Source organism: Passer montanus, unplaced genomic scaffold (genome assembly GCF_014805655.1).
Source record: "Passer montanus isolate IOZ18808 unplaced genomic scaffold, ASM1480565v1 scaffold37, whole genome shotgun sequence".
NCBI lineage: Eukaryota > Metazoa > Chordata > Aves > Passeriformes > Passeridae > Passer > Passer montanus.
In genome coordinates, this window is record NW_024368485.1 from 1,767,187 (window position 1) to 1,794,811 (window position 27,625).

Below are 27,625 nucleotides of genomic sequence, written 5' to 3' on the forward strand. Positions count from 1 at the left end.
GTTGTTACATGCTGGGTTTAGACACCAAGCTCACAAGTTTTGATGGTAATCTTGAAAACAGTCAGAAGCAATTGTGAAATAAATGCAAGTGCATGAAAACATTTCTTTGGAACTGAATTTTTTCCTTCCTGGCATCCTTGTGCTTTGGGAAGCCACAAACCTGTGTAATTCTTTGTTGGTAGTACAGTCTCTCTCCTTCACTGCTATGATGCATCAGAACTCAAAACACGTTTGGTACCTTATTTCTAAAGGAGTTTTAAAATACTAGGTTTTTCTGGTTTAAACATTCAGTCCCTGTTAGCTAGATTGTATGGATAATTGGGAACTGCTGCTGCTGGAATGCTGGTGAGAAGCTGGGGCTTGTATTGTTGTGTTCTGTTTTGCCCTTCCTTAAAGCCACATATTTGACTTAACTGGGTTTTGGATCAGAGTGCTTCCAATTAAGAACAAAACACTTAATTGACTTGCAGAGTTAAATTTCTGAAGCGGGTTTCCTCACACTTCTGCTGTTTCTAGATCAAGGAATTTGGAGGCAAGCCCAAGTGCTTCAAATATATGTCATAGAAGTAAATAAACATTGGGCACAAGAATTAAAAAATAAAATAAAAATTAATTAATCAAAGAATTGACTGTGGTGATGGACTGATTGATGAGTGGAAATGTGACTCTGGATAACTGTGGTATGATTTATTTAACATACTCAAGTCTGTTTTTTGGTTTTTTTTCAGGGAGAAGGATCTTAATGCGAAGTTTATTATTTCAATGGAAAAAAATAAAACAACAATCACAAACTTAAAGGTGAGCAAACACAATTTATGAAAGGAAGTCATAACTCAATAGCTGCCAAAATATGACTGGACAAAACAGTGATGCTTGCTGCACTGTGGTCAATGGCCTCTAGTTGTTAAAATATAGTATTAAAGTAATGTTTTGGGGAAATCAGGTTACACTGTTAACTTGCTATACTGTGGTTTTCTGAAGAACACTCTATAGGCTCTAGCTCATCATTTCTTCAAGGGTTTATCACTCAGGTCATTACTTAGCTGGGAGATAAAATCCAACAATAGAATAGAGGTATGTTTCTGATAGCTATTAAATCTCTGCTTCATCTATAGAAGGCTTGTGAAATTCCCATGAAAATGAACCAAACCCAAAGTACCCATCACTTGCTATAACCTTTTGATGGTATATTTTAACGTTTCTCTCAGCAAGAGATGTCATGTGCAGCAAATTGGTTTTTGCAAAATAGTTTCTCATGACTAATATATGAAAAGGAGTTTCAGTGTGTAGTTTCTTCAGAATGATTTGGAGCATGGTGAGTCTTGCTGAAGTACAGTGTCAGTGGTCATGTCTTGAACGTGATGATTGCCTTAAACAGCAGGTATGTCACACCTTTTTAATTATGACTCCATGGTGAAGTGCTGTTCACAGTGCAAACATCTCTCTGGCTCCTATAAATTATATGTGTAGGATAATCCCTGATTATAATAACAGCATATATAGACCCATTTAACTGAACCTAAGTATTGTGACAAAAATGTGCTGTGGGGTTAGAAGCAGTAAGTTAAAATTCAAATAATTCCTGCTGTGCTGCTTTATGAGGTGGCTGTCTTCCTTCCTTACTGAAGGGTATACCTGCTCCTAATTTTGTCAGTGTTGTTGGAATCATAATTTTACCTGTCAACATTTCTAAATGTGTATAGCGTTATATTAGATTTGCATTCTGATTATTTATTGTCAAATGTTTTTAATTACTTCATCAGGATGTGTTGTACCAGCTCTGTTTTCTTTTTTTTTAATAGATACCAGAGGGTGCTACTGGAGACACAGGACGAGAAAGAACGAAAACATTTACCTATGATTATTCCTATTTCTCAGCAGACAGTAAAAGTCCCAACTTTGTTTCTCAAGAAATGGTAGGATTTCTGATGTTAATAATTAATTTTTTCCTTTCCCTTTTCTTTGTCTTTGAAGCAATCCATGAAACTTCTTTCCACTGAAAGTGCTTCTTCTGTAATTTAGAAATTTTCTCTATACCTGAGAATTTGAACTTTGCTTTGTTCTTTTTTTTTAAACTTATCTAACAATGTAAGTGTCGTGTTTTCTAATACAGCAGGCTGAATGCCTTCTTTCAAGTTCTTTTGTCTGATTAATGTTTAGAAGGTTAAGTTAGAAAGCATCTCTAAGCACTGAAATTGGTTTTGAAAAACTTCTTAGAAAAAATTCACTTTTGAGAAACAAGCATGTAGCTCTATTTCACTTAGAAACAATCTTACCTAGTTGAAGTGTGGTGTGTATTTTTTTCCCCTTGGTCCAAAAACCTTGGTACACATTGAAGAAGATTCTTTTTTTTTTTTTCCTCCCTTGAGTATTCACCTTAGGAAAGGACAAAACAGTTTTTCTTTCTGCATAGTCAGAACAGAAAATTAAACTCGGAGCTGTAGGCATTATTCAGATAAACAGACCCTTTGTGACCTTGCATTTCATTTGAATGTGGAACTTTTCAGTTCTTTCCCATTCCCTAATAAATTTATTAAGTGAATCTCAAGTAAGTTGTGATTGCTGACTTCTCTTTTGGTTTTGATGCTGTAAGCTTCAACTGTGAGTAATTCTTTCCCGTTAAAATAATGCAACAGTTTACTGAATATCCTGTAAGCCAGCTGGGTACAAACCTTCTTAGTATGTGTACCATCTGTTCAGGAGCCCTTGAAATCAGGGATGCTGTAATGGCTAATCCTAAAAAGCCTCACGATTAAAACTAGCCATAAGAAACAGTAAGTTGAAGCCATTTAAAAATATTTATGAGAATGACAAGTTTTACCATTATATATAATATATATACATAATGACTATAATTGATGGGGAATTGAGACGTGGAATTTTTCATTTAACATCAGGGTAAGTGATACATCCTCTTATTTTCTGAATACTTCTTTTATTTCAGTGGGATATTAGGGTCTGATAATGTATATTCTTAAGCTTTCTGGATTGTTGTTTCTTGATGATGTTCTTTTAAGTAATATTTTTTTTTGCTGGTTTTTGAAATACCAGGAAACATACATTTCATCTGGCATTCAGTGTAGAAATACCCTAATTACTGTGGCAAATTGAAGTAGTAATGTATTAGAGAGCACTGGTTTGAACTTGAGATTCCAGTGAATGGTTTTAGGCAGGTGTTTCAGGCCATATGGCTTTGCTAGAATTTTAGCAAATGCTTTGAACTGAGCATGCAGAGTCAGGTTATTATTTATTTTAACTAAAGCAGCTTTGATAATATATTTTTCTGCTCTGATTCTAAATGAAGCTTCTTGTCATGCATGAGTTGTGACTTAAATTTATGGATATTTAATTCTTGGATCTTCTAGATACCTGCATTTAGATACTTCTGGAAAGCTGTGTTAGACAAGACCACATTAGAGGAACCCCAGGAAGAGATTCATGGTAGTAGTAGGCTCTTGCTGTTACAGTGCAGGTTATTTCCAGAATCCAAATTTGCTGTGAAACAATCAGGTAAATTCTTGTCAAAACAACCATTTGCATAGTAAAGTTGAATGCTTACAAATAGATATCCAGGTTGTAGTCTGTATTGATGTCCAGTTTCCACATATAAGTGAGAAGTTCCCCTTTTCCTTGTGGTACCATTTACCTGTTTCAGAGTGGGCCAGGTAGAGGCAAGATTACTATAACTTGTCCATGTCAGGAGTCTGTAGAAACAAAAATAAATTAAAATGCCCATATACTGATGGCTGCAGCAGCCTTGAGCAATAAATGTTAAAGCTGTGAGTTTTATGATTGGTTAAGATAGGATAAATCATAAATGTGGCTTCAATGTCTGTGTTCAGTATTGCCCTGTTAAAGTGTGTTCCACAGCCTTGGACACCTCCTTTATCTGGACTGGCAGGAGTGTGGACTTCTCTTGCTCAGCTACAAAAATATTGTTTCTCAGGTGTTGTTTTAATTACACTGTGTGCAGCGCTTCAAAAACAAAAGGAGTTTTTAAACTATAGGAGTGCAAGTCCTAAACATGCACTGCACAAGGTACTGTTTTGCTTTTGTTAATGATTTCATATTTAATTGGAAGGCTTTGTAGTTAAGCTCTTATCAAGTTCCTGCAGAAATTACAATTTACTGCACCAATGGTATGGAAGGGCCTCTTTTTCGCATTCATCTTGCCAGGGAATAAAATTGATCTTGATTGTTGGTGATGTGGTTGCCTAGTGCCCTTTGTTCATAATTGTTATGTTTTTCCATTTGAAAGGCAGAAAAATAAAAAGTGGAAATCTGTCTAATACTGCATACCTTATTAATATTCCTTGTAGATGCAAAATAAACTTTAGTATTCCAAAGTTAGAGTGGGGATGGCAATTTGCCATCAAGCTTCTTCATTCTTCATTTGTATTCCTGACTGAGAAAAAAATAGAGTTTTGATATTTGCTGCCCATTTGTGACAAACTGGTGTCCCATCCAAACAGTCTTTGCTTCTAACCTGTGTGTTCAGACAAGGCTGACTGTACCTGTCCTATGCACTACCTAAAATCACATGCAAAACATACACACATTTTTAAAAAGGAAAATTCCATCAAAAAAAGCAATGAATAAAGACTTGGACGCAGAGAAAACTAGGGGAAAGAATAAAGTAGCTTTGGCTGTTCTTTATGTTCTTTGAGAGATGTAACTGGTTACAGCACTCTAACTCCTTTGCTGGAGGGAAGGTCAAGTGAGGTATTCCAAAGGCACATTTGAAGATTAGTGATTAAAGAAATTACCCAGCACTGATTCTAGGGAGAAGCTGTGAGATTATACTGTGCTTGTGCCATTCACTATTAAAAATTGCTTGTATGCCTTGGAGAATATAAACCACATAAATTGCAGACAAGTAGTTAAACTATGTGAAGCATCTATGAGATTTTTGGAAATCATGTGTAGATGGTAAGACACAGATTAATATTTTAATTGAGAGAAATGCTGCACCAAGTGTTACTCCTTGCCCAGTGAGGGGTATGGATTGAAATGAGGGGTAATGATGATGAAAGGTCAGGCAGATCTGTGAGGTATGTTGGAGTGAGCCAGTGTTGTAGAGGAAGGTGGTGAAGGCATCTGGTGAGAGCTGAATTTATTAGGTGAGAACAGAGTCCCATATTATGCAATGTGGAGGAAGGATCATTACTATTTATTACATGTTTAGGGTAAAAGAGAAGGGGTTAACTGATGAAAAAGGGTCACTTACCACATTAAAAACAAGTTTCCATGTTTGCCACCCTAAAAAGCATTGCTGTGTGAAAGCCAGTTATGGGGAAAATACAGAGAAGATTATGGGTCATGTTTTTACACTTGATTAAAGCAAAAAACCAAAACCAACCAATAAAATGCTCCAAAAAGAGAAAGGAAGAAACTGACAGAATCATGGAAATGTGTGTCCTTTTGAGTGGGGACTGGATATTTGCAGAATGTGGAGAGTTGGTGAAGATACAGAAGATAATAACATAAGATACAAATAATGTAAGATACATAAGATACAAAAAGGTAATAACAATAACGAAAGTGAATGGAGTAGCTGAGATTGCTGAAGGACATTGGGGCTTTAGAAAAGAAAGTAGCAATTTGACATGTCGAGTGTTCCGTGACAGAGAAACAAATAAAAAGCAAATCACTGCAGCGCTGTAAATGAAATGTGGTAGTGAGACTTAGTATTTTATTTGAAATATTAATTTCCTCTGCTATAGTAAATATGTGTTTTGTCATTGTGTTGTGGTATTCTTCAATATTTGCCATGCTGGGCTGATGACAATATTCTTCCCCAAGCTTCTGTTGGCTTAAACATTTTTTTTTTTATTTTTAGGTTTTCAAAAATCTTGGTACGGAGGTGCTTAAATCTGCTTTTGAAGGTTATAATGCCTCTGTTTTTGCATATGGACAGACGGGCTCTGGGAAGTCCTACACCATGATGGGAAATGCGGTACGTTGTGTTTTCATTCAGCTGAGGAATACCAGCTTGGAAGGGCCCTCAAGGATTGTTTGACCCAACTTCTCTTGGCAAAAGCATCATCAAGACAAGATGGCCCAGCATCCTGCTCATATGAATCTTAAAAGTGTCAATTTTTTGGAATCCACTACTCTCCTGGTGACATAATTCTAATCACTGATTGTTCTCATGGAAAATGGTCCTCTTGTATCCAGTCCTATTCTCTGCAGGAGTAATTTGTGTCTGTTACCATTGTACTTAGTATGTGACTCCTTGGAAATAGGAGACTCCATCTTCTCTGTAGGCACTTGTTAAATACTGGAAGATGATTATAAGGTCTCTTCTAAGCCTTTTGTTCTCAAGGCTGAACAAATCCAACTCCCTCTACCTTTCTTCACATGGCAGCTTCCCAGTCCTGTGGTCATCCTTGTGGCCCTTATCTGGACCCTTTCCAGCCTGTCCACATCTTTTTTTATGGTAGAGACCAAAACTGAGTGCAGTATTCTAGGTGTGACCTGACAAGTGCTGAGTAGAGTGGGACTTCATCTCTGCCCTGGTTTGTTGTGATGCAGCCCAGCATCCTCTTGGCTTTCTTTGCCACACTCTTTGCTCTTGTGGTGCTTGCTGTCCACAGGACCCCAAAGTCCCTTTCCACAGAGCTGCTCTCCAGCCAGATAGATCCCAGCCTTTGCTGTGCTCCTGGATTATGTTCTCTCATGTGTAAGAGATATATTTGTTGAACTTCATAAAGTTCTTGTTAGCCCACTATTCCAGTTTATCCAGGTCTTCCTTCAGGGTGGCTGTCCCTTCTGATGCGTCGACTTCCCCACTCACTTTGGTGTCTTCATCAGACTTTATTGTGCTACTCTTGGTCCCATTGTTCAGGTCACTTACGAAGAGTTAAACAGCATTGGGCCCAATATTGATTCCTGGAGACCCCACTCGTGACAAGTTTCCAGTCTTACAAGGAGCTGTTTGCCACCACCCTCTGAGTGCAGCCTGTAAGCCAGTTCCTACCCACACACAGACCCCTTGTCTAGACCAGAACATGTTAGTTTCTTTAGCAGCAGGCTCTGGGAAACCATGTTTAAAACCTTGGAGAATTCCAAGTAGATAATGTTCACTTCTTGTGCCACATTGAGTGAGCAGGTGTATATTTTTGTTGGAATGGATTAAAATTAGCATGTTTTTTATGGAATTTTTAATACTGCTTCTGTCTGTATGCTACTAACCCCTCCATGTATCACGCCTTCTAACCAGTAATTTTTGTTCAGTAACAAAACCAAAAATTTCTAATGTTACTGCTGATTTTCTATGCCCAACTTGAGACAGAAAAAAGGAGATACTGATTTTGAGAAAATGAATGATCAGCTTTTTCTGAAGATATGTGCTTTTTAAACCTCTTTTGAAGACTCAGAAGACTAAAATAGGTCCTTAGAGAAGGCTGTTGGGCAATAAGCAGAAATTGGGCATGACAGTAGTTCATCAAAGGCTTATGAGGTTATACAGGAAATTAAATTTTAAGGATTATGTCCTGTTGAGCACTGCAGGAAGAGGAAGGTGTGACAGGAGGTATTTGGCAGTTTGTGAATGAAGGATGGGAGTGGTTTCTCGCAGTTGCCTCTGTGACTGTCCAAGGACAGAGAGAACCCACTAAACTGTTGGAGGTGGAGCAGTTTAGAAAGACTGACTGATGAAGCCTGTTTGCCAGGCAGCCTCTGCAGGTTTCATTCTTTAATCCTTGGGAAAAGAAATGTATTGTGTCTTCTCCCAGTAGAAATGAAAAGGAGAAAATTAACACTTATCCTTCTTTGGATAGATCAGTCTTCTGAAATGTAGTAAGATTGGGCTCTTTGCACCTCCTCTAGCTTAGGAGAGTAAATTAGCTGTAAATATTTTTCTTTGTTGTCACAAAATAAGTAGCTTTATATTTACCTCAATATCATAAGCAGAATAGACTTTTGTAACCAGAAAAGATCTCACAACCTAGGTGTGGATTTCTATTTAAGAAATTCATAAAAGTGACATTTTTATGAGACTGCCTCACTATATATAATGACTGTAATTATCAAAACAGTTTGCAAATGAATAGATGCTGGAGTTTGTTTGACACTATTCAGTAATAAAGGTCTAATCTTCTTGGCATGATACATAAATACTTTAATCTGGCTTTGTATAGAGTGCATATAAAGTATACTCAGCTGGCAAGTTAAATGCTTCAAATTGATGGCCCTGTCAGAGAGACTACAGTGCTATAAGAAAACTTGAATTGGAAATAAGTATTCTTTCTTCCCTACGTCAATTTAAAAAGCCTGGGTTCTGTTCTCATTTTGTTTTCAATATTTGCTGTTCTTGGCTCTGAAAGGTTTCTTCTGCAATTCTATGTACAGCAATCATTTCAAGAAATATGTGAGCCAGTCAGAATGTTGAGGAGAGGTACTGAAATGAGCAGATATCTATAAAATATCAGGAAATTCAGACTTGGATATGCAGAGAAGCAAGACTATGGTGGATTAAACATCTTCTAAGACCTGAAAGGCTGCTATAGAAAGGAAGAGAGTAAGTTGCTCCTTATGGTCAAGATACATGGGCAAAACTCAGTACATTTAAATTGCAATAAGGATTTTTCTGGTTAGATAGCACAGAAGAAGAACTAGCTTTTAATGAGAAAATTCAGCTTTTGAGTGAACTACCTATTTTGGTTCTTCTGATTTTCATGTCTGGAAACTTTGTAGGCCAGGAAAAAAAAACAGTCAAAGCTGTAGTTGATCCTGCTCTTCAGCTCTTTAGGGTGAAAAGGCAAAAGTGTTTAAATATAGTTTCCAATAAAGAGTGTACATTCTTTAAGATGTACATTTTACTAGCATAATACTCTGGGAACTGTGTGTGCTTCCTTTCTCAACATTATATTGCTAAGGTTGAAATTACTCATTTAGAGCTTGTACTTCCTATTTTAAGCCTCTTTTTGTGGTTGCTGGATTATGTCAGACAGTAATGATTTGCCTAAAACTTTGTGATAGATCTTCCATGTTTTTTTCCCTAAGCTTTAATTAAAACTATTCAGGTGTTTCCAAGCATGAGATGAAAGAAAAGTATATTCCCTCTTCTGTTGTGTAAAAAAAAATTAAAATAAAATGTGTGTGGGAATTTCCAACACTGACCCATGAAATTTTACCTGGAAATAGAGATTGGTAATTGACAGATATTGGGAAAAGCTGCTCATCTGTTGCCAGAGGCAAGTGTCTCCAAAAAAGCCTGATTAATATGCAAGTTTTTCCCTTAATCTAGGATTTTCTTTTTTTAACCCAAGGTGTCATGTTAAGAACTAGCAAGATAGGAGTAGAGAAGAGATTATTATTTCAAAGAATGAAGCTTGGTTTGAGAAGGATAGAGAGACTGATTAAGAGGAGGAAGAAGCTGGGAAAAGGCAGAATGGAGGGATAAAGTATAACTAAGAAACTGGAAGTGACTGGATGATGAATTGGGAATTTTATCTGGGCAAAGAGAAGGAAGAGAAGCTCAGAGGTGGCACCTGGAACATGATTGTTGTGACAGAGAATGCAGAGGGAAACTGAAGAACGAGGGCAGAGGGACCAATACAGGAGCCAACTTGAGTGTGCTTGGGCAGAAAGGGTTGGATTTTTGTAGGAGTCCAAGAAGAGAAATCTTTGCCTGTGGAGCACTAGCTCTGACAGAGTTTGGTGCAGGGGGAATCCATTTGCTTTGTGTTTTCCTGTTGCCAGTTATCTGTGGAATCCCACCAGGCAAGCTCTTAGGTGCCTGGAGTGCCTAGTCTATGTTCATATTGAATGCGTGGTCTGGCTTGTCCTAATTTGCATCCCACTTAATTACAAGGCCCCTGACTCTAAACACAAGAACATTTCTTGTTGCAATTGTGGTTGGTTAGTCCATCACATTGAATCTCTTACATGTTTCTAGACTGGAGGGAAATTATAGCTGACAGACTGTTTTGTGAGCTGAGCCTGGACCTCTTAGCCCAAAGCTCATCTGTATGTGTGCATCCTGTTCTGTTATTCCAGGGAGCCATGGCTCTGAGGAAGTGTTAACTGCCATCTCCCTGAAGTGGTGGGGAGATGGCCTCAGCAGGAGTTGGTCACTTGGAGCAGCTGGGAGTGAGCACCCCTGTGTCAGATGAGACCAGACCAGTGTGGCACTCCTGCTCCTCTGCTGTGGGGAAAACCCTCGCTACAGCTTTCTGCTTGGCTGGACCAGCAAGGAAAGCTGCATGCTAAGTTTCTGGGTATCTCAGTGGGATAGATCTTATTCAGTTTGCTTTATTAAACCAACCAAGCATTTCATGCATAAAAACTCTTTATTTGCAGAGACAAACATTTGGTAGTTAATATCAAATTAAATTTGGCTGGATTGTAGGATATGGTGAATGAAGATTTAATTTTGTCATCGTGTACTAATTTATTCAGAGGACCTGTTGCACTTTTCAACACAGGAAGGACTGTGACCTGGGAATTGGGGGTTTGAATGAAAATGTCCCATGGCTGTTTGTATATGGCTCTTATCCTTTCTCAGCAGTTCTTGCCAAGTCCACAGTGAAATGAGATGGAGGCAGTTAAAGATACTGGTGAAATAAGGCAGTTCATGACTTACTCTGAGGAGCCAGTCTCTGCCTTAAGCAGTTGGGATTATTCAAACTGAATGAGAGGGACAAAATGTATTCCAGTAGCAAAGAAATGAAGCTGGTTGTACATTCCACACACAAAAGGGTTACAGTGGCAAGGTGATTGCAGTTAAATAAAAGGCAAGAGTATTTGCTGAAAAATTTTGATTTCTTCCTCTTTCTTGGAGTCTTAAACTCTCCACTAGTCATCTAGGGTTTTATTTTTCAAAATGTATTGTGCATGCATATGTAGCCTTGAAATTAAGAGTTGTTGTTATTGCAGGGTGATGCAGGTTTGATACCTCGAATTTGTGAAGGATTATTCAGCAAAATAAGTGAAAAAACGAAGCGGAATGAGGCATCCTTTCGAACGGAAGTCAGGTAGGTCTTGGCATGTTAAGAGTTTGCAGGTTATCAAACTTGTTTCAGTTACAAACACTCTGTTTCATTTTATCTCTGGGAAGAATGCATATTTTTCAAAAATGACTTTTTATGCTTGGCCTCAATCCTGTAATTGATTTTTGTTGGCACTTGTAGTCAAAATGTGCAGTGCTTGTACCTTCAAGCCAAGAGCTGAGCATATTGTGTCATTTATATGATAGTGCAAATGCATTTGCTGCTGGACAGCGTCTTCATTTTTTTACCCTTTATTTCAGACTAACATTAGGAGGTCTTAATCTTGCTCATGTCTGCTTTCTTTCCACTTGCCTTTTTAGCTTTTTCCTTTATGATGCAATACCTTGTAGTCATTATTATCTTAAGCCAACTTTGGGCCTGTGTTTTTGCTCTGAGCATTTTGCTTTCATGCTTGTGTTAGTATGGCTTTCGTTTTATAAAAGGCTCTTGAATCAGTCAGTGGCTTTCTATTCTTTTTCTTTCAGTTATTTGGAAATTTATAATGAACGTGTGAGAGATCTTCTCCGAAGGAAGTCATCAAAAACGAACAATTTACGAATACGGGAACATCCAAAAGAAGGGCCATATGTTGAGGGTAAAAACACTTTAATTGTTTTACACTGCATATTTTATTGCCTTTATATGTTCTAAAATGTAGTGTCTAATTGTGTAGGGCATTTTATCTTTTAAAATACAAATTATGAGGGATGCAGTGCCTTACTTTGGTAAAAAGCATTGAAGGAATAGCTTCTAATTTTGCATCTCTACTTGCTTTCCCAATCCAAAACTTATTACAGAGTTTTTTATCTGCAAATTTATAACACATTTTTAAGTAATGTTAAGAGACACAATTGGTTTTAATAGTTTGTTGACTATAATTTATAAATCTTAGATATTTAGATGAAATGAAAATCTATTAGGATCTAATTGTCCTAATCTGTTCTCTACCAGGGAAGATTCATGTCTCTTGTGGGATTATGCTCATGTTATTCCACTAAATAATTTAATAAGATTGTGTATTTTTTTCTTTTTTACTGTAAATGTGTAAGTTGTCCAGTGTTCATATGAAGCCTCATTCCTTTCCTTAGGTGATGAACAAGTATGACAATAAGCACTAATTGCAGCAATAGTATGCAGTAGTGAGGGTAATTTGAATCTTTTTGTAAAGAAAATTAGGGACATATATGAGCATACTGTAACACTCTGCTTTTCTTCAGACTTGTCTAAACATTTAGTCCAAAATTATGCTGATGTTGAGGAACTTATGGATGCAGGAAATATAAATAGGACAACGGCTGCAACTGGAATGAATGATGTTAGCAGCAGGTCACATGCCATTTTCACAATCAACTTCACTCAGGTAACAAAACAAAACTCCTTCAAGAGACTGGACATGTTTCTTTAGAGCATAGTCTGTGTAGCAAACTCCTTTCCTAATGACTTCCAATGTTCTTTGTTGTTGTTTTTTGGGGGCTTTTTAGAAAGCCCATGGATGACCTGCTAGATGAAGAGAACTTGGAGGTACTCAGGTAACAAAACAAAACTTTGAGAGATTGGACATGTTTCTTTAGAGTATAGTCTGTGTAGCAAACTCCTTTTCTAATGACTTCCAATGCTCTTTGTTGTTGTTTTTGGGGGCTTTTTAGAAAGCCCATGGATGACCTGCTAGATGAAGAGAACTTGGAGGTGGGGGAGAAATTAAGTGTAAATTTGTCTGTGCATGCTGTAACTTATTGAAAGCAATATATAAATATGATACAAATATTGTAAGCTTGATGAAATGAGTGCAGTACATGGTCACTGCATCATGTAAATTAAAACTCACGGTGTTGTAAGCTTGTTTGTAAATGGCTAAAAAAGTTGCAAATATTACAATTTAAAGAAATAATATGGGAGTTATGCAACCATTCATTATCAAATATCTTTCATTAGCATCTGTAATATACCTGTCTTCTCAAGATCTCCTATTGTAAATAAGTTAAATTCAGTCATGTCATGAAAAAGGCCACTAAATTTGATTCTGTAAAAGTGCAGTATTTATTAGCTTAACATACTTTATTTTATTTTATTTTTTCTTTTCTTTAGGCTAAATTCGATTCTGAAATGCCTTGTGAAACTGTTAGCAAGATTCATTTGGTAGATCTTGCTGGAAGTGAGAGAGCAGATGCCACTGGTGCCACAGGGGTTAGATTAAAGGAAGGAGGGAATATTAACAAATCTCTAGTTACTCTGGGAAATGTAATTTCTGCCTTAGGTAAGTCTCTGGTTTTTGTGCTTGTCTGTCTTGAGGTGTTTTTAGTCATTAAATACATTTGTTTACTTACACAAATAATGGCCTATCACATTTTTGAAAATGAATGAAAAGATCTAATTTTAATTTTTTTTCTATTTTCTCATCACAGCTGATTTATCTCAGGATGCAACAAATCCTCTTTCAAAGAAGAAACAAGTATTTGTGCCTTACAGGGACTCGGTGTTGACTTGGCTATTAAAAGATAGCCTGGGAGGAAACTCCAAAACTATAATGATTGCCAGTAAGTGAATTTGAATTCTGAATAGTTCATGCTTAATAGGAGTGGCTGTAAATATTTAGATTCCAGATGTTTTGTTAAGGAACAACATGGTTTACACATATTAGTGATTTCTTTCTTTCTGAGCTTTCTAATAACATTCTAGTTTTTACTTACACGCTGCACAGCGTAACTAAAGCTTTGTGCATCTGGTCTGTCCTGGTGTGTGAATCAGTTGCTGTTCCAAGCTGGTTTTTTTTGTTGCATTAGTCTGGTCTCTTTTGACATCCTGTGGGAAAGATGGTCACTTTTATCTAACCTTCTAAAAGCACACAACATTTTAACTTCTTGTCTAAATTTAAGTATGATGAGTTGTCTTGAAAACTCTTACAGCTTCCTTTTTACCCATAGGAAGGTCTGCAAGGATCACTTAGTTTAAAACCCTGCCTATGCCATATGTATTGCAGGTTTGTCAACAAATTGGAATGGGAATGCCATTCCCAAAAAATCAAAATGAAGCCAGGATGATATTTAAGGGGAGGTGACGATTTTGGATGTTGGAAATCATAGAATGGTTTGGGTTAGAAGGGACATTAAAGATGGTTTAGCTCCATCCCTCCTGCCATGGACAGGGTCATCTTTCACTAGGGTGCTCAGAGCTAGGTCAGGTTCTGGTTCTTTAGAACCAGTCAAATTCTTTGGGTAGCAGTTCTTTTGTTGTAGGATTTTGGGGATGTTTTTGGAATCCATGCCACTTGTTCTCCTCAGGAGAATCATAGTAGTGCCAGTAGAAGATTGTGGACCAGATTCTGCTTTGGTTTTCTAGGTTGTTTTTTTTTTTTTTTTTCACAGAGGGGTTGGGAAGAGAAGTTTTAGAAACACAGTGAGCTTTCAGTGCCTATACTCATGATTACAGTACTCAGCTTTTTCAGCTACTTCCTCATCTATTAGTGATATTTCTGCTAAGCAAAGCCCTGATGGTTGATCTTTTCTTCAGCAGTAACTCTACTGGTAATGTGGTAGAATTCCCTAACAGCCCAGCAAGCTGTCCATATACATTTGTCCTGCCTTTTCTTATAATTAAGTACAAAAAAATGCAGGAAGATCACTTTAAACTGTAGGAAAGGCTGTAGAAAAATATGTCTGATAATGATGTGTCATATCTCTCTAACATATTGTAATATCCTTCCAGAAAAAGAATACTTGAGTAGTGGAGAGGAAACAGTAGATAAAGCAGAGAAGTGAGAGTGTGAGCTAGGGGAATTATAGGCTGTTTCAAAGTGCATCTCCTGTATGCTCAGAGAATCTCTACCACAAAAAAAAAAAAATTGTTTTTGAGAGAATGAAAAAGGACAGATTATTTTAGTTGCTTAATTAGTTTTTTCAGGTGTTTTCTTTGTCTGATTCTTTGCATCTCTTGTTCTTTGATCATTAAGATTTCTGGATGCTTTTTTTCTTCATCTTTTCTTCATCTTTTCTTCATCTATTTGGATGCCTTTAATTATCTTTTTAATTTGGAACATCATATATATTGTTAGGAAAATTAAGGGGGGAAGGATAGCATTAGCACTTGCATTTAAAGTGCATTGTTTTTCCTGGCTAGGTTGCTTGAAAAATAATACTGGTTTCTCTTGATGCATCAGATAGCTGACAGTTCTGTGTGCTGCCAGATGCCTGCAGCTCAGGAGAACAGCTAGATTTGTAAATTATAGAAGCTTTTCTCTTGTTTTGGTTCTCCTGTCTGTTTATTTTTTGTTTTAATGCTGTTTAATTTCCCTACTGTGTTTTACCTGGAATGTCTTTTCTTTTCAATGACTACATAGATGCTTAAAAAATATTCACTGTTTTCCCAAGTGGTCTTGTAAAAAATTGCAAGAAAACCTGTGAAGTATTCATATAGGACATTTATGTTTGCCAGGGAAATGTAAATGTTAAATTTTGCAACACTTGGTTGTTAGACCTGATTATCCTAATACACTTATCTCATACAGTGTTTACTTATGCAAAGTTTAGTGACATGAAATTGATGAAGAGTTGGAACAAATTGTAACCATACTGGTAAATGATATATTTCTGTCTCTTCACCCACACTGAATTTGTCTGACTTTTAAAATGTAAACTAACTTCAGTAAATGCAACATATGGTGCTAGATAAACTGCTTCTGATTTCACGTCCTTAGCTATTTCACCTGCTGATGTCAATTATGGAGAAACTTTAAGTACACTTCGCTATGCAAATAGAGCCAAAAACATCATCAACAAGCCTACTATTAATGAGGATCCAAACGTCAAACTGATCCGTGAGCTGAGAGCTGAAATAGCCCGACTGAAAGCCCTGCTTGCTCAGGGGAATCAGGTTAGCTTTACTTGGAATTTATGTGTAATTTTCCTTGAGTTATAACGTCTATTTCTAGAATGTAATTATCTTTCATTATATTGATTTGAGTAAACAAGCTCTATGAGGCTAAGAATGAATATTAGTTTCCTGATGGAATCATTTTCCATATGGCCAGCAGATTACCTCTTTTAACATAAAGGGGGAAAAATTGTCTTCCCAAAGATTTTAGGTTTCTTGTAATATAATCTGAGCTGGATTGTCGTGTGCTGTGGAACAGGTAGTCAACACAGCATAAGGAGATTGAGCAGGAACATAACCTCTGGGTCTGTCCTGATGGATTGAAGAGGTACTTTGTGTAGTATCTTAAAAGAAGTAGAAGGTTTAAAGTGTTCAAGATGCATAAATATGAAAATGTAGAGTATGAATGGATTTAAACAATACATTTTAATTGTGTTTGGCTGTGCAGTACATTAGAAGGCACATAACATTCTAAATATGTAAAAATATTTTCAGTGGTATTGTAAGAAAAAAAATTCTCTGCTTCACTTTTGCATGATTCTCTTTCTTGTTTGGTCAGTATGATCTGCTGCAAACAGTCACTACACAGGGTTAGTTAAGTTTGGTTTCTCCTGTGTTCCCAGGGTGGTGAAACCCTGTAACAATAAAGAATGTTCAGTTGGTTCAGGCCAGTTGTCTCTTCTACATAATGTCATTCAGATCTGCTAGGTTTCATACTCGAGCAAATACAGTTTGGAAGTATCTGAAGTAGTACTTTAGATTTGTTTCTAGAAGTATGTAATTCTGTTTTAGATGGTCTGTGCAATGTGAAATGTCAGTTCAGCATGGATCATTGTTAACAGAAGAGCAGGACTTCAGCTGGATTTCATGCTATAAAAAATTTGCTGAAAAAAGGGATGGGAACCACAGCTGGAAGCAGAAATGGCTATTGTAGATGATTGGAGGAGAGAGCTCTGCTTTGTTATGAACAGTTAAAAAACTCTTTATGCGGTTGAATTACTTGTTTTTTTTTTCATATTCTTTAGGAGGAGAAAACTAATTATTTTCAAATTATGGTTTGATTTAGAGTTAGCAAAGTAGATGTAACTTGGACCCCCTTGAAGTTTGAATGCTCTGACCTAGTTTCAAGTGGTTATTGAAAAATAAATCTGGTTCAGTGGTAGGATGTGGTAGATGGCTGTGTGGGAGACAATAGAGAACTTGGGCTTAAGTTTATTGAATTTGTGATGGTTGGTAAAACAGCAGGTGGTGTATTACATATGCACAGTGGTATAAATCTCTGTATAATTTATTTCCTGTTTTCCTTTGTGTCACCAGAACATTGTATTGCAAATGCTTCTGTAGATCTGAAGATACTGTTTACCAAAATATGGTGCTGCATTCAGTGCAGAAGGTCACATACAAGGAGTACTGCCTGTGTGTTTGTGTTAGTTAGTAATTTTCCTCTTCTAAGGCCAGTTATGTTAAGATATAGTTATTAAAGATAAAGAAGTATATATAACTGTTAAAGCAAAATGGATAACTATTAATGCATAATAAAATTTCATGTTTTTTAGAAATATAAAGAAAGCTGCATTAGGAGTTACCTGTTATAAATGTGTCTGGTTTCTTTGTGTATGTAGTGAGTGAAAATAGTACTTTCAAGCCAATTTGTATTTGAAATACCTGCTTTGGCAGGATTTTGGTTGTTCTGTTTACAGTATTTCAAGGTAAAATGATATATATTAAAGTTCAAGGAAGTTTATGCTAAAGACTCAGAAAAGTTGAACAATTGAATTTCATTTGGTTCCTCCAGAAATTGTGACTGTTTTCTTTTTGAATTGATGTTTGCTTTTCATGGTTTTAGATTGCACTCTTGGATTCTCCGACAGCTTTAAGTATGGAAGAAAAGCTTCAGCAGAATGAAGCAAGGGTGAGTTATAATTTCATAAAGCAGTTTTTAAACATCAAAGAAAAGGAAAGGTGGGTGGTCTGGATGCAGGAGTACTCATAATTTTCAGGATTTTTTTTCTTATGCACAACTAAGTTTTTTCCGACTAGCAGCATTGCCTTGATGCTTTACCAATAAAAAAGTAGGTGTGTGAATTAGTAATTTTATAATCCTACTGATATAACATTACAACTAAGAACAAAATACATCTTTTATATTTATGTAGCAGTTCTGTTTATGAAAATGAAATGAAAAGACTTGTTCCCCAACCAGCTTGCTTTACTAAAAAAGTATATTTGTAAATAGACTAGAGAGGGAAAAGCCACTAAATCACAGTAATAAGTAGCAAGTAATCACAGTAACAAAATAGTCAGTGTGTAGAGAAAACAACAAAATATTATGGGGAGAATGGTCACCTCTTCTATGCTTTGAAGTAATTTATAACTTGTGGTGTGGGGTAGGTTTTGGGAAAATGTCAGTATTGAAATCTGGTGTGTACAAATATATTAAGTGCCTAATTAGCTAAACAAAATATTCAGTATGTAGAAAAAAACCCCAAAATATTATGGGGAGAATGGTCACCTTTTCTATGCTTTGAAGTAATTTATAACTTGTGGTGTGGGGTAGGTTTTGGGAAAATGTCAGTATTGAAATCTGGTGTGTACAAATATATTAAGTGCCTAATTAGCTATCTTTTGGGGGAGGGTATTAGGTCTGGGTGTACTTCAGAGTGTGCTTTTCACCAAGTTTTTTCAATAATCCAGCCAAATGTAGAGGCTAGAAAAATTTTCTAGACAGTTTGGATAACTCACAGCATCCAGAAGAATCTAGATATAATGGTATTATCATTTCTCTGACTAGCAGTCTTTCAGTCTTTATTGTATCATTCTGTATTAGTTCTTTCCTCTGTATTAACTTGCTTTGAAAGCTGTTGCAAACTGGCTCAAAAAAAAAGAGTAAAAGTCATACTTTGGAAGAAGCAAGAGGGAAACATTTGAATTATTTAGCAAATATTTACTTCTGAGTACTGCCAAAAGATGCCAATCATATGTAGATATGATGCCTTTAAAAAAAAAGGCTCCTTAGGTGGTTTAAATGGTTGGGTTTACACTGGTATGCTTCAACCTTTAGAATGATAAAATTTATGCCTTGCTTTGAGAATCCTGTTTTATTTATATCCTTAGTCTTTTTGAGTACAAACAAAAAGCTTTTATCTAAGAGTAGCTCAGTAAGGTAAATTGCTGACTATGGGCTAATTAGAATATGTTATTCATGTTCTGACAGTAACCATTGCTTATCGTGCTCAGAAGTGTTGGCTCTGCTGTCTGGGGTGTTTATCAAGTGTATTTTATTACCTTTGTCAGCCTTGTTAAAAGGTTATGTGATTACTGTTCATGATAATGACAACAGACATAATTACTGAAAATTCTTGGTAGATGTTGCAGTGGTTATAGCTTTTTTATAATTGAATGAGTGCAATAACTAATTTGTTTGTATAGATTTAAAGACTTTGTCACCATATTTATATTGCCTGACAAGTATATGGTGACTTTCTTTAATGAGTTGATTTACCTTATGTAAGAATAATTTGGAGTAGTTTAATTTAAAAATGTTTCATTTAAAAGATTTAATTAAAAAAGAAATGAAGTGTTTCTGAGCAATAAAAATGGTTCTGGTATGGTGAATAAAGCTGTGATAGACTTCCTTCATGGTTTTCTTTAATCTTTTGAAATTTATTTTGTTTTAATGTTCCAGTTAGCAGGACTAGGAATTATAGTAATTAGTGAAAAATGTGCTTACTTGTCTGTGTTGAAACCTTGAGATGCAGGTAGAGATGAGAAAAGTTTCTGTAGCTGTCATGGGTTAATTTGGAGCTGATCTGCAAAGACCAAAAAAAATAGCTGCAGGTGGAAAATGGGGAGATGTTTGGAGCAACTGCGTGGAAGACTTCTTTGTGCAATGGCATTGTATGAAATTTACCTGAAGAGGTGGACAACAGCTTGATCAGGAAAGGAAGGACAAATCCTAAGCATTCTGTTGGCCTGACCTCAGTTTGGGGGAGGTCATGGAGTGGGTCACCCTGAGTCCAGTCACACAGCATGTACAGAACAACCAGGGGAATCAGGGCCCATCAGCTTGGTTTAGGAAAGGCAGATCCTGCTTGACCAACATCATCTCTTTCTATGAGAGGATGACCTGGCTTGTGGATGAGGAAAAGGCTGTGAATGTTGTTTACCTGGACTTTAGGAAAGCCTTTGATGCTGTGTACCACAGCATTCTCTCGGTGGAACTGTCTGTTCATGGCTTGCACAGGTGCATTGTTTCAGAAGAATATCTGAAACAATGGTGGCTGAACCAAGAAAAGTGATGGAGTTAAATCCAGTTGGCAGCCAGGCACCAGTGGTGTTCCCCAGGGCTCAGTATTTGGGCTAATCTCTGTAGTATCTTTGTTGGTGGTCTGATGAGGGGAAGAAGTGCACGCTCAGTCAGATTGCAGATGGCACTAAGGTCTGGCTGTGTTGATGTGCAGGAGGGAGGAAGGCTCTGCAGAGGGATCTGGCCAGGCTGGATCGATGGGCTGGGGCCAACAGCATTGTGTTCAATAAGGTGAAGTGCCAGGTCCTGCCCTTGGCTCACAACACCAGGCAGCACCACAGCCTGGAGGAAAAGGAACTGAAATGTTCCTAGTGAAAAAGCACCTGGGGGTGTTGGTTGACAGCAGCTAAACACGAAGGAGGATGTGCCCAGGGAGCCAAGAAAGACAGTGACACCTGGCCTGTGTCAGCAGCAGTGTGGCCAGCAGGAGCAGGGAAGTGATTCTTCCTCTGTACTTGGCACTGGTGGGGCCACACCTCGAGTGCTGTGTTCACTTCTGGTCCCCTCATTTCAAAAAGGACACCGAGGTGCTGGAGTGAGTCCAGAGATGGACATTGAGAGTTGGGGAAGTATCTGGAGCACAAGTGTGAGGGAGGAGTGGCTGAGGAAGCTGTGGTAGTTTAACCTAGAAAAAGGGAGGCTCAGGGGTAACCTCACTTTGTACAACTACCTGAAAGGAGGCTGTAGCCAGGTGGGACTCAGTTTTCTCCCAGGTAAAAGGAGATAGGACTAAAGGAAATGGCCTCAGGTTGCTTCAGGGGAGGTTTAGATTGGATATTAGGAAAAATTCCTTAATGAAAGCGTTGTCAAACGTTGGAAAAAGCTGCCCAGGGAAGTGATTGATTCACCATCTCTAGAGATATTTAAAAGATCTATAAATGTGGCACTTCAGAGGGATGTGGTTCAGCAGTGGCCTGCCAGTGCTGGGTTAACAGTTGGACTTGATGATCTTAAGGTCTTTTCCCACCTAAATGATTTTACACCCAGCACTCTCCCTGTCTGTAATGCCTTTGCAAGCGTCTTCTCACTCCTGTGCCGATGACAATGAAGTGGATAATTTCTAAGTTGCAGCAAATTTTGCTCTGGTTTGCTGCTGAAGCCTGCTGGACTGCCTCTTCCTCTGCATGCCATCCTCTGGAGGGGATTTTTGCCTTGGGAAAGGAGCTGTCCTGTTACAGCTAAGGGATCAGTCTGTGGCAGTAAACTTTGTAGGATTAAAGCACTTTATGAAACTGTTTGAAGGTAGACAATTATTTGAAGTAATTATCCCAGATTTTCCTTTCTTCTTACAGTGTAAATAGAATTTGTGTTTTGAGGGAGAAGTATTGTAGATATAGCAATTATTGCAGGAGCATCAGTGCTCTTCTAAATGCTTAAGTATTAAACTTCACAAAGAATTACACAAATCCTTAGTACTTCTTTGAGAATGCATTTATCAAGAATTTTGGAAGAGATGTGATTTTCTTCAAAATTTGTTTTCTTTCATAGGTACAAGAACTGACCAAAGAATGGACTAACAAGTGGAATGAGACTCAAGATATTCTGAAAGTAAGGCAAATTAAATTTTCCTCTTGGCATTTGACGTAGCCTTAGTATTTTCCTAAAAAAAAAAATTCTTTTTCTAAGTCATCTTTGGCTCAGCTCCTTGTGTTATTCACCATAGTGACCCCACAGTGCAAAATAGTTTCTCTCTAACAAATCTTTAAATTGCTGAATGGTTTTATTGAATTACAAATGCAGAAAGCCTGGGCCAGGGACAAGTGGATCCCTCATATCCTTGGTAATTGTGTGGTATCAACAAGACCTGTGAATAATCACTTCTTATCTTGCATTGGGTATCTCAGTGGATGTAGTGCATAGTAGATAAGGATTTTCCATTGTCCTGATAAGATTTTATATTGGTATTTGATTAATGATTGAGGTGTCAGTCTGAGGTTATATTTTAAGGGGCTGTTTGGTGATTCCATGCATTTACAAGCACATGTGTGCATACACACATACACAGAGGAATAATTCCCACAATTTGTTTTTTGACATGTTGACTAATGTTTTAACTGTTCCGTTAAATAAAAATTTTGAAAATTAAGCCTAAGTTTTCAGGATTTGCTGAACATAACTTGTTTGTAGTGCAATTTAAGCAAGCCCTTAGAAGTAATTTTTTAATTCTTCGTATCGCTGAATCTCAAACTTGAATTTCTTGTATCACTTTTTGGTTTCTTAAATCTTTTTCTTCAAGTCCACCACTGTTTTTGATCTGACTTCCACATGAGTTGAATGGCTCTGTGCTTAAAAATAAAAGTAAAGCACATACAGGAGAGAGAATGGAGCAGGGTTGGTAACTACTGAGCAGTTGGCATGACAGAATGGGCTGTTTAATGTCTAGCTAGATACTGAACTGGGAATTATCAATTGCATATTCATCCAGAGATGTTTTGGCTACATCTTTATGTTATTTTGTTGTTTTGAAGCATCTATACATACATAAAACTCTCTTAATTCTCTCTTTATTCACGTGTGGATTGGGAAGTCCATTGTCACATGCAGCATTTGTGAATTTTGGGCAGTTATGGAAGTGAACATTATGTTGCATGTGGGAAGTTTTGAAAATTCTGTGTTGGAAATTCACTGATTCATGCACATAAATTGTAGAATCAGAGGAGATGTTAACTGAACAATACATATAAACAAGGGAAAGCTGCCTCTGTTAAACACTTGAATCTAAAGGACTTAAACAGAAATTACAGAAGCTGTAATTTTTGATTTTCTAGTACTGAGCTTTTTCAGCATGATTCTTGTAGCTTCTCTGTGAACTGTACTCTCATAGAATGACATTTGAGTGTATGAATATACTTTATATTCCACTTTTGGGTTAAAGGCACTGGATTAAACTTTCTTTGTCCCAAACACGCTGAAAATCTGCAACAGATTTCTTAGTTGTACTGTTCTATTTTATACTATTTCACTGAAGGTATCCATATTTTTATTCACTTCTTGTTTAATGATTCGTGAAATCGCTGACAGCATACGAGTGGGGAAGGACTTTCTGGAAGTTTGCCAGGCTGTCACTGAAAGCAGATTTTAAACTTCAGAGAGCAGTGGTGTTTTTTGTTATGGATTCTCTGTGAGTTCACCGGGGTTTTTGTTTTGTCATTTATGTCCCTCCCTTGCACACAGAGACCGTACATGCTGTAATTTGTAAAAACAGATTGTCCTGGCACTCTGAGAAGTGAGACTGTGGACTTTGTATGTCCAGATCACTGAAGTCACACCTGCCACTTTCCCCATGCCCTAATTCAGTAATTTTCAGGACATTATTCATTAAGGTACTTAGAACTTCATGTTTGTATTATATTTAAAACCTTCTTTCCCTTGCCTCCCCTGGCTTTGCTATCCTGAGATAGTTGGTGCCTTCCAACTCCTGACCTGCAACAGGCTTGGAGAATTAAAAACCATTTGCTTTTCAGTTTCTAACACTTTTTGCTCCAAATCTTACAGGCATTACATCTTATGCCTGCAAGATGCAAGTGCACTTTTTTGTAGCTGAATGGGATTTCCTACTTTATTGTATGTAGTTATGCTTTTTTTGTAATAAGTTCTAAATATTAAAGGTCGCATGATTTTGAATTGTTCTCACAGGCTGATGGGAAAATCTGTTAATGTTTAAATCCAAAATAATTGAAAGGATTTTGCATAAGCGTTGTAAAATACAAATAAGAATCATGGGGCATGCTGGTGTCTTCCACTAGATCAACAGATAATTGCTGGAAAAAGTTACCTGGCTTTCAGTGAATACAGTGCTTTCATCAGGCAAAGATGCCTGACAAATAAACAGTGTTTTGCAAGGAAGATGTTCCTTAAATTTTTTTTCCCTTGCCTGTTATTTTGAACCTTGTTTAAAATTAGACCAGCAGTGTCTGAATGCTGCCTTGAAAATAATTCATAGAGAATGGAAAATACTCCCCAGCTAGAAACAAGGAACAGAAAAATCCATGTGAAGGCAGGTTTTTGATAAAAAGTATTTGGCAGCTTAAAATTCAATTTTTCTAGTCAGCACTGTACCATATGTGCAGCTGACATGTGCATCCCAGCATTCTTCCTTATTTCTGTTGATAGCTTTTGTCCCCTTTGACATTTGTGCATAGTTAACCTCAAGTTATGTTTTTCCATCTTTAGACTGAGTATGTTGAACTATCCTATCAGCAGATGTTGTCAGTTTTGGGTTTGGGGTAGTGTGCAGTGGCTGAATGCCACTATCAGCTGTGAACATCCTGTGTAGTCTCTCATTCTGTTGATGATAGATTGGACAGATCTGGGGCTGGGGGTGGTAGCATGGATAGTGTGCTCCTTTTCTTTTGTGCTTCTGGAAGAATCCTTTTGGAGGGTGACTGTGGGTGACTTCCTCTGGAGTCTGAATTATTGTCAACTCACACCCAAAGCCCAAATCTTCTAATTTTCTGTATTCAAAGCTTAGGACACTGCATATATCAGGGTTTAATTTTGTGCTGGTTCTGTATATTGTGTAGCATGGCAGGTTCTTAGTGTTGATCTGCCTGAAGCTTGTTTATAGTAGTGATGTTTGTTTTCAACCTTGATCTTCTCACTGTAATACAAACTGACACTCTTACAATCTGTCACTTGTCCTTGTTTTTAATAAAAGCAAGGATATTTGAATGCTTAATAAATTTAATAAATATGTGGACGATGTTTCGCCATTGGGTAAAATACTGCATCGGAGCCCAAAGTGATAGTGTTTGGTTTTCAGTCCACAGGCTTTGGGTTATTTCTTTAAATGTCATCAAAGGGTTGCACCTTACAGAGCAGTGTTGCTTTACATTGCTTCTCTGTCTTCAGATGTCTTGCAACCTCAGCACTTACCTGGAGCATTTCTCTTTCATTTCAAGCTCATCGGATCTTTGTGTGAATTTTTTTTTGCCTTCTTCTAATGTTCTTTCATATACATTCCCAAAAAGAAGAGGAGGTGGGAAGAAATCCTGTTTGCTCTTTTCCTTAGTTTAGTCCTTTTTGTACTGTTCTGCTAAAGATCAATCGTGGGATCTAAGATGTTAGGGTAACCTATCCAACTTTTGATTTTTTCCCTTAATTGGTAATTTAATGAATTGGTATGAAACTTCTTTTGATGTGGCTGCTTTTTTGACTGCATATGTTGTCATTCTCCCAGAGATTTTTTTTGGTGTCTCCTGTTTTTTGTCATCCTTTGTGCATGTTTCAATTTTTTTCTCCAACCTTTAGCAGCTTTTAGATTAATCTTTTTAAAATCTGCACTCCTTTATATAATTCTTTGCTGTTTTTTTCCCCCAACTTTCTTTTAAACTTCTCTCTCTTTTTGTTTGTGTAGAAATTGGTATGACTTTGAGCTGTTGCCTTTTTAATCTGTGTCATTTGTAGCTAGTGTAAAGGTATTTAAATGCTCTTTTAAAAATTATTTTTAGTTTGAAGTAGATTTAAAGTTCCCTTTTATTTGCTTATCCTGTTTGATTCTAGCCATGTCATTAGCTTTGTGGGTTGATAGTCAGCCAATGTCAAAGGATGTAGAGGGATCTATCATCAGAGTCTATTAAAGGACAAGGGAGTTTTTGTGTGTCTCTAATTTGTGTGATCAGTAGTTTAACTAGTCACTACTTCAGCTGGCTTTGTCCTGTTGGATTTAGTGACACCACTTCAATTGCATCAATAATTCTGCTGCAGCACTTTACCACATGCTGTGCACATATGTTATTGAACACTGTTTATTGATGATTTAGTTGATTATTCTTTTTCTTTTTTGTGCTGTTTGGTTTAATACTGCTTAATAGTGCATATTTATGTCTTAACAATGGTTGTTCGTACATGAGGAAGAAAATGTATGTAAACTGCTTATCTTCAAGCATTAACATCTACTGTTTGTTTATATCATGCCTCTTTTTTGGGAAAATGAAATACCCTTGACTTGCCATGATGAATAAATACAGATTATTGCCAATTATTTTGGTAGACATATTCATCTAAGCAGGGGAACTTTCCTTCTTTAGGAACCTTGGCTATATGCAGCAAAGACAGTACGAGACCAAAACTCAGAGTAGCTGTGTTGCTCATTATGAGGTGTAGATTAGGGTGACACAAGCAAATATATTTTATTTTAACAATTTGGTTTCCATGGTGGCTTGCATACCATAGTGAACTCTGTCAAGAGTAGCTTGCTGTGTTCTATGTGATTATTGCATTTGTCTACATTTATTTTCATAGCCAGATAATCTTTAAGCCACATTTGCTGAATGGTATTAAAACACTATTGACTTGGTTCTTCTGCCTGAAACGCTGGGCATGCATCACCATTTTTCTGTTTTATGTCTTGTTGTTACTACCTGTTAACTGTGACCCACTTGTCTGCTTTTCCTCTTCTCATTTGTGTTGTGTTTTACCCCAGTGTTTGAAGCTGAGCATTTGTTTTCTTCATTCTTTCATATCATTGCTTTAACAAGCTCACTCCTCAGGTGAGAAGTGCTGTCAATTAACACCTTCTGCTTTCACCTAAAATTCCAGTGTCTACTTCCACTTTTGATGGCAGCAGGGTAGAGGAATTGTAGAAGCTCTTGGGCTTCTGAAAAACAAACTCTAGGACTTCTAAAAAGTAAATAGGCTTTAATCCTGCCCTTTAGGAGTGGGTTACAAAGACCTCTGCTCACATGCCTGTGGAGAACAGGTTCTAAAATGGGTTCTATTTATAGGTCAAATAAAAAAAAGGTGTTACAAGACTGGTGAGCATCTGTATATAAAACAATGTCTACATGATGGTGCATTTAAACAATTTGCAGCTTTGGCATTTCTGTTTATTTGTATGTTTCACAGGAATTCTAAGGTTTTTTCTGTTTTAGTAAGTGATAAATTTTTGTAAACTTGTTGGTAGTTAGACATATTGGTGTTGGATTTTGGTTATAATGTCTGTTGTTGGCAGTGTTTGAAGCATATTGGTCTATTTCTAAAGGGAGAATTACATCTGTACTTCGACTTGAAGAAACCTTATTTGATATTTTATAACTTCTTTTATAATCTGTTTGTATTAGAAAACTCTTATTGCATGCTTCCAGTTTTTGTTTCCTTTCTAAAAGCTATGTCATCTGCTTGAATTTTAAGAGATTTAAAAATCTCTGCAAAATTAACACAGGATTGCACAGCTATGAAGATGGCAGAAAGAGTTTAAGTCAGATGTTGCTGCTGAATTTGTTTTCTGTTAGAAAAGTTCATAGAATACACAGAGTAGCAACTCTGTTCCTAGGGATATTGGATTTCTCAACAATTGTTTGTCCTCCAGCAATTATGTAATATATGTTCATGTATCAAATAGAATTTATATGGAAAAGAAAATGGACATTCACATTAAGTAATCTCTTATTAACATATTAGGTTTAATAGAATTGCCTTCAGCTGGCTTGTGAGTGCTGTGCAGAGGAAAAGATATTAT

General features: G+C 37.0%; 1 protein-coding gene across 3 annotated transcripts in view; it reads left to right on the plus strand.

Annotated features, from left to right (window-relative positions):
• KIF16B (kinesin family member 16B) overlaps positions 1-27,625 on the plus strand; it is a 137,416-nt gene that overhangs the window by 14,461 nt on the left and 95,330 nt on the right. For all 3 annotated transcript variants that reach the window (XM_039716909.1, XM_039716910.1, XM_039716911.1), the window contains exons 2-12: positions 729-798; positions 1,803-1,916; positions 5,840-5,956; positions 10,882-10,979; positions 11,480-11,589; positions 12,212-12,354; positions 13,080-13,248; positions 13,397-13,528; positions 15,685-15,860; positions 17,707-17,772; positions 21,655-21,714. In XM_039716909.1, the coding sequence (XP_039572843.1) occupies positions 729-798; positions 1,803-1,916; positions 5,840-5,956; positions 10,882-10,979; positions 11,480-11,589; positions 12,212-12,354; positions 13,080-13,248; positions 13,397-13,528; positions 15,685-15,860; positions 17,707-17,772; positions 21,655-21,714 (1,255 nt within the window). The remainder of the gene's footprint in view (positions 1-728; positions 799-1,802; positions 1,917-5,839; positions 5,957-10,881; positions 10,980-11,479; positions 11,590-12,211; positions 12,355-13,079; positions 13,249-13,396; positions 13,529-15,684; positions 15,861-17,706; positions 17,773-21,654; positions 21,715-27,625) is intronic.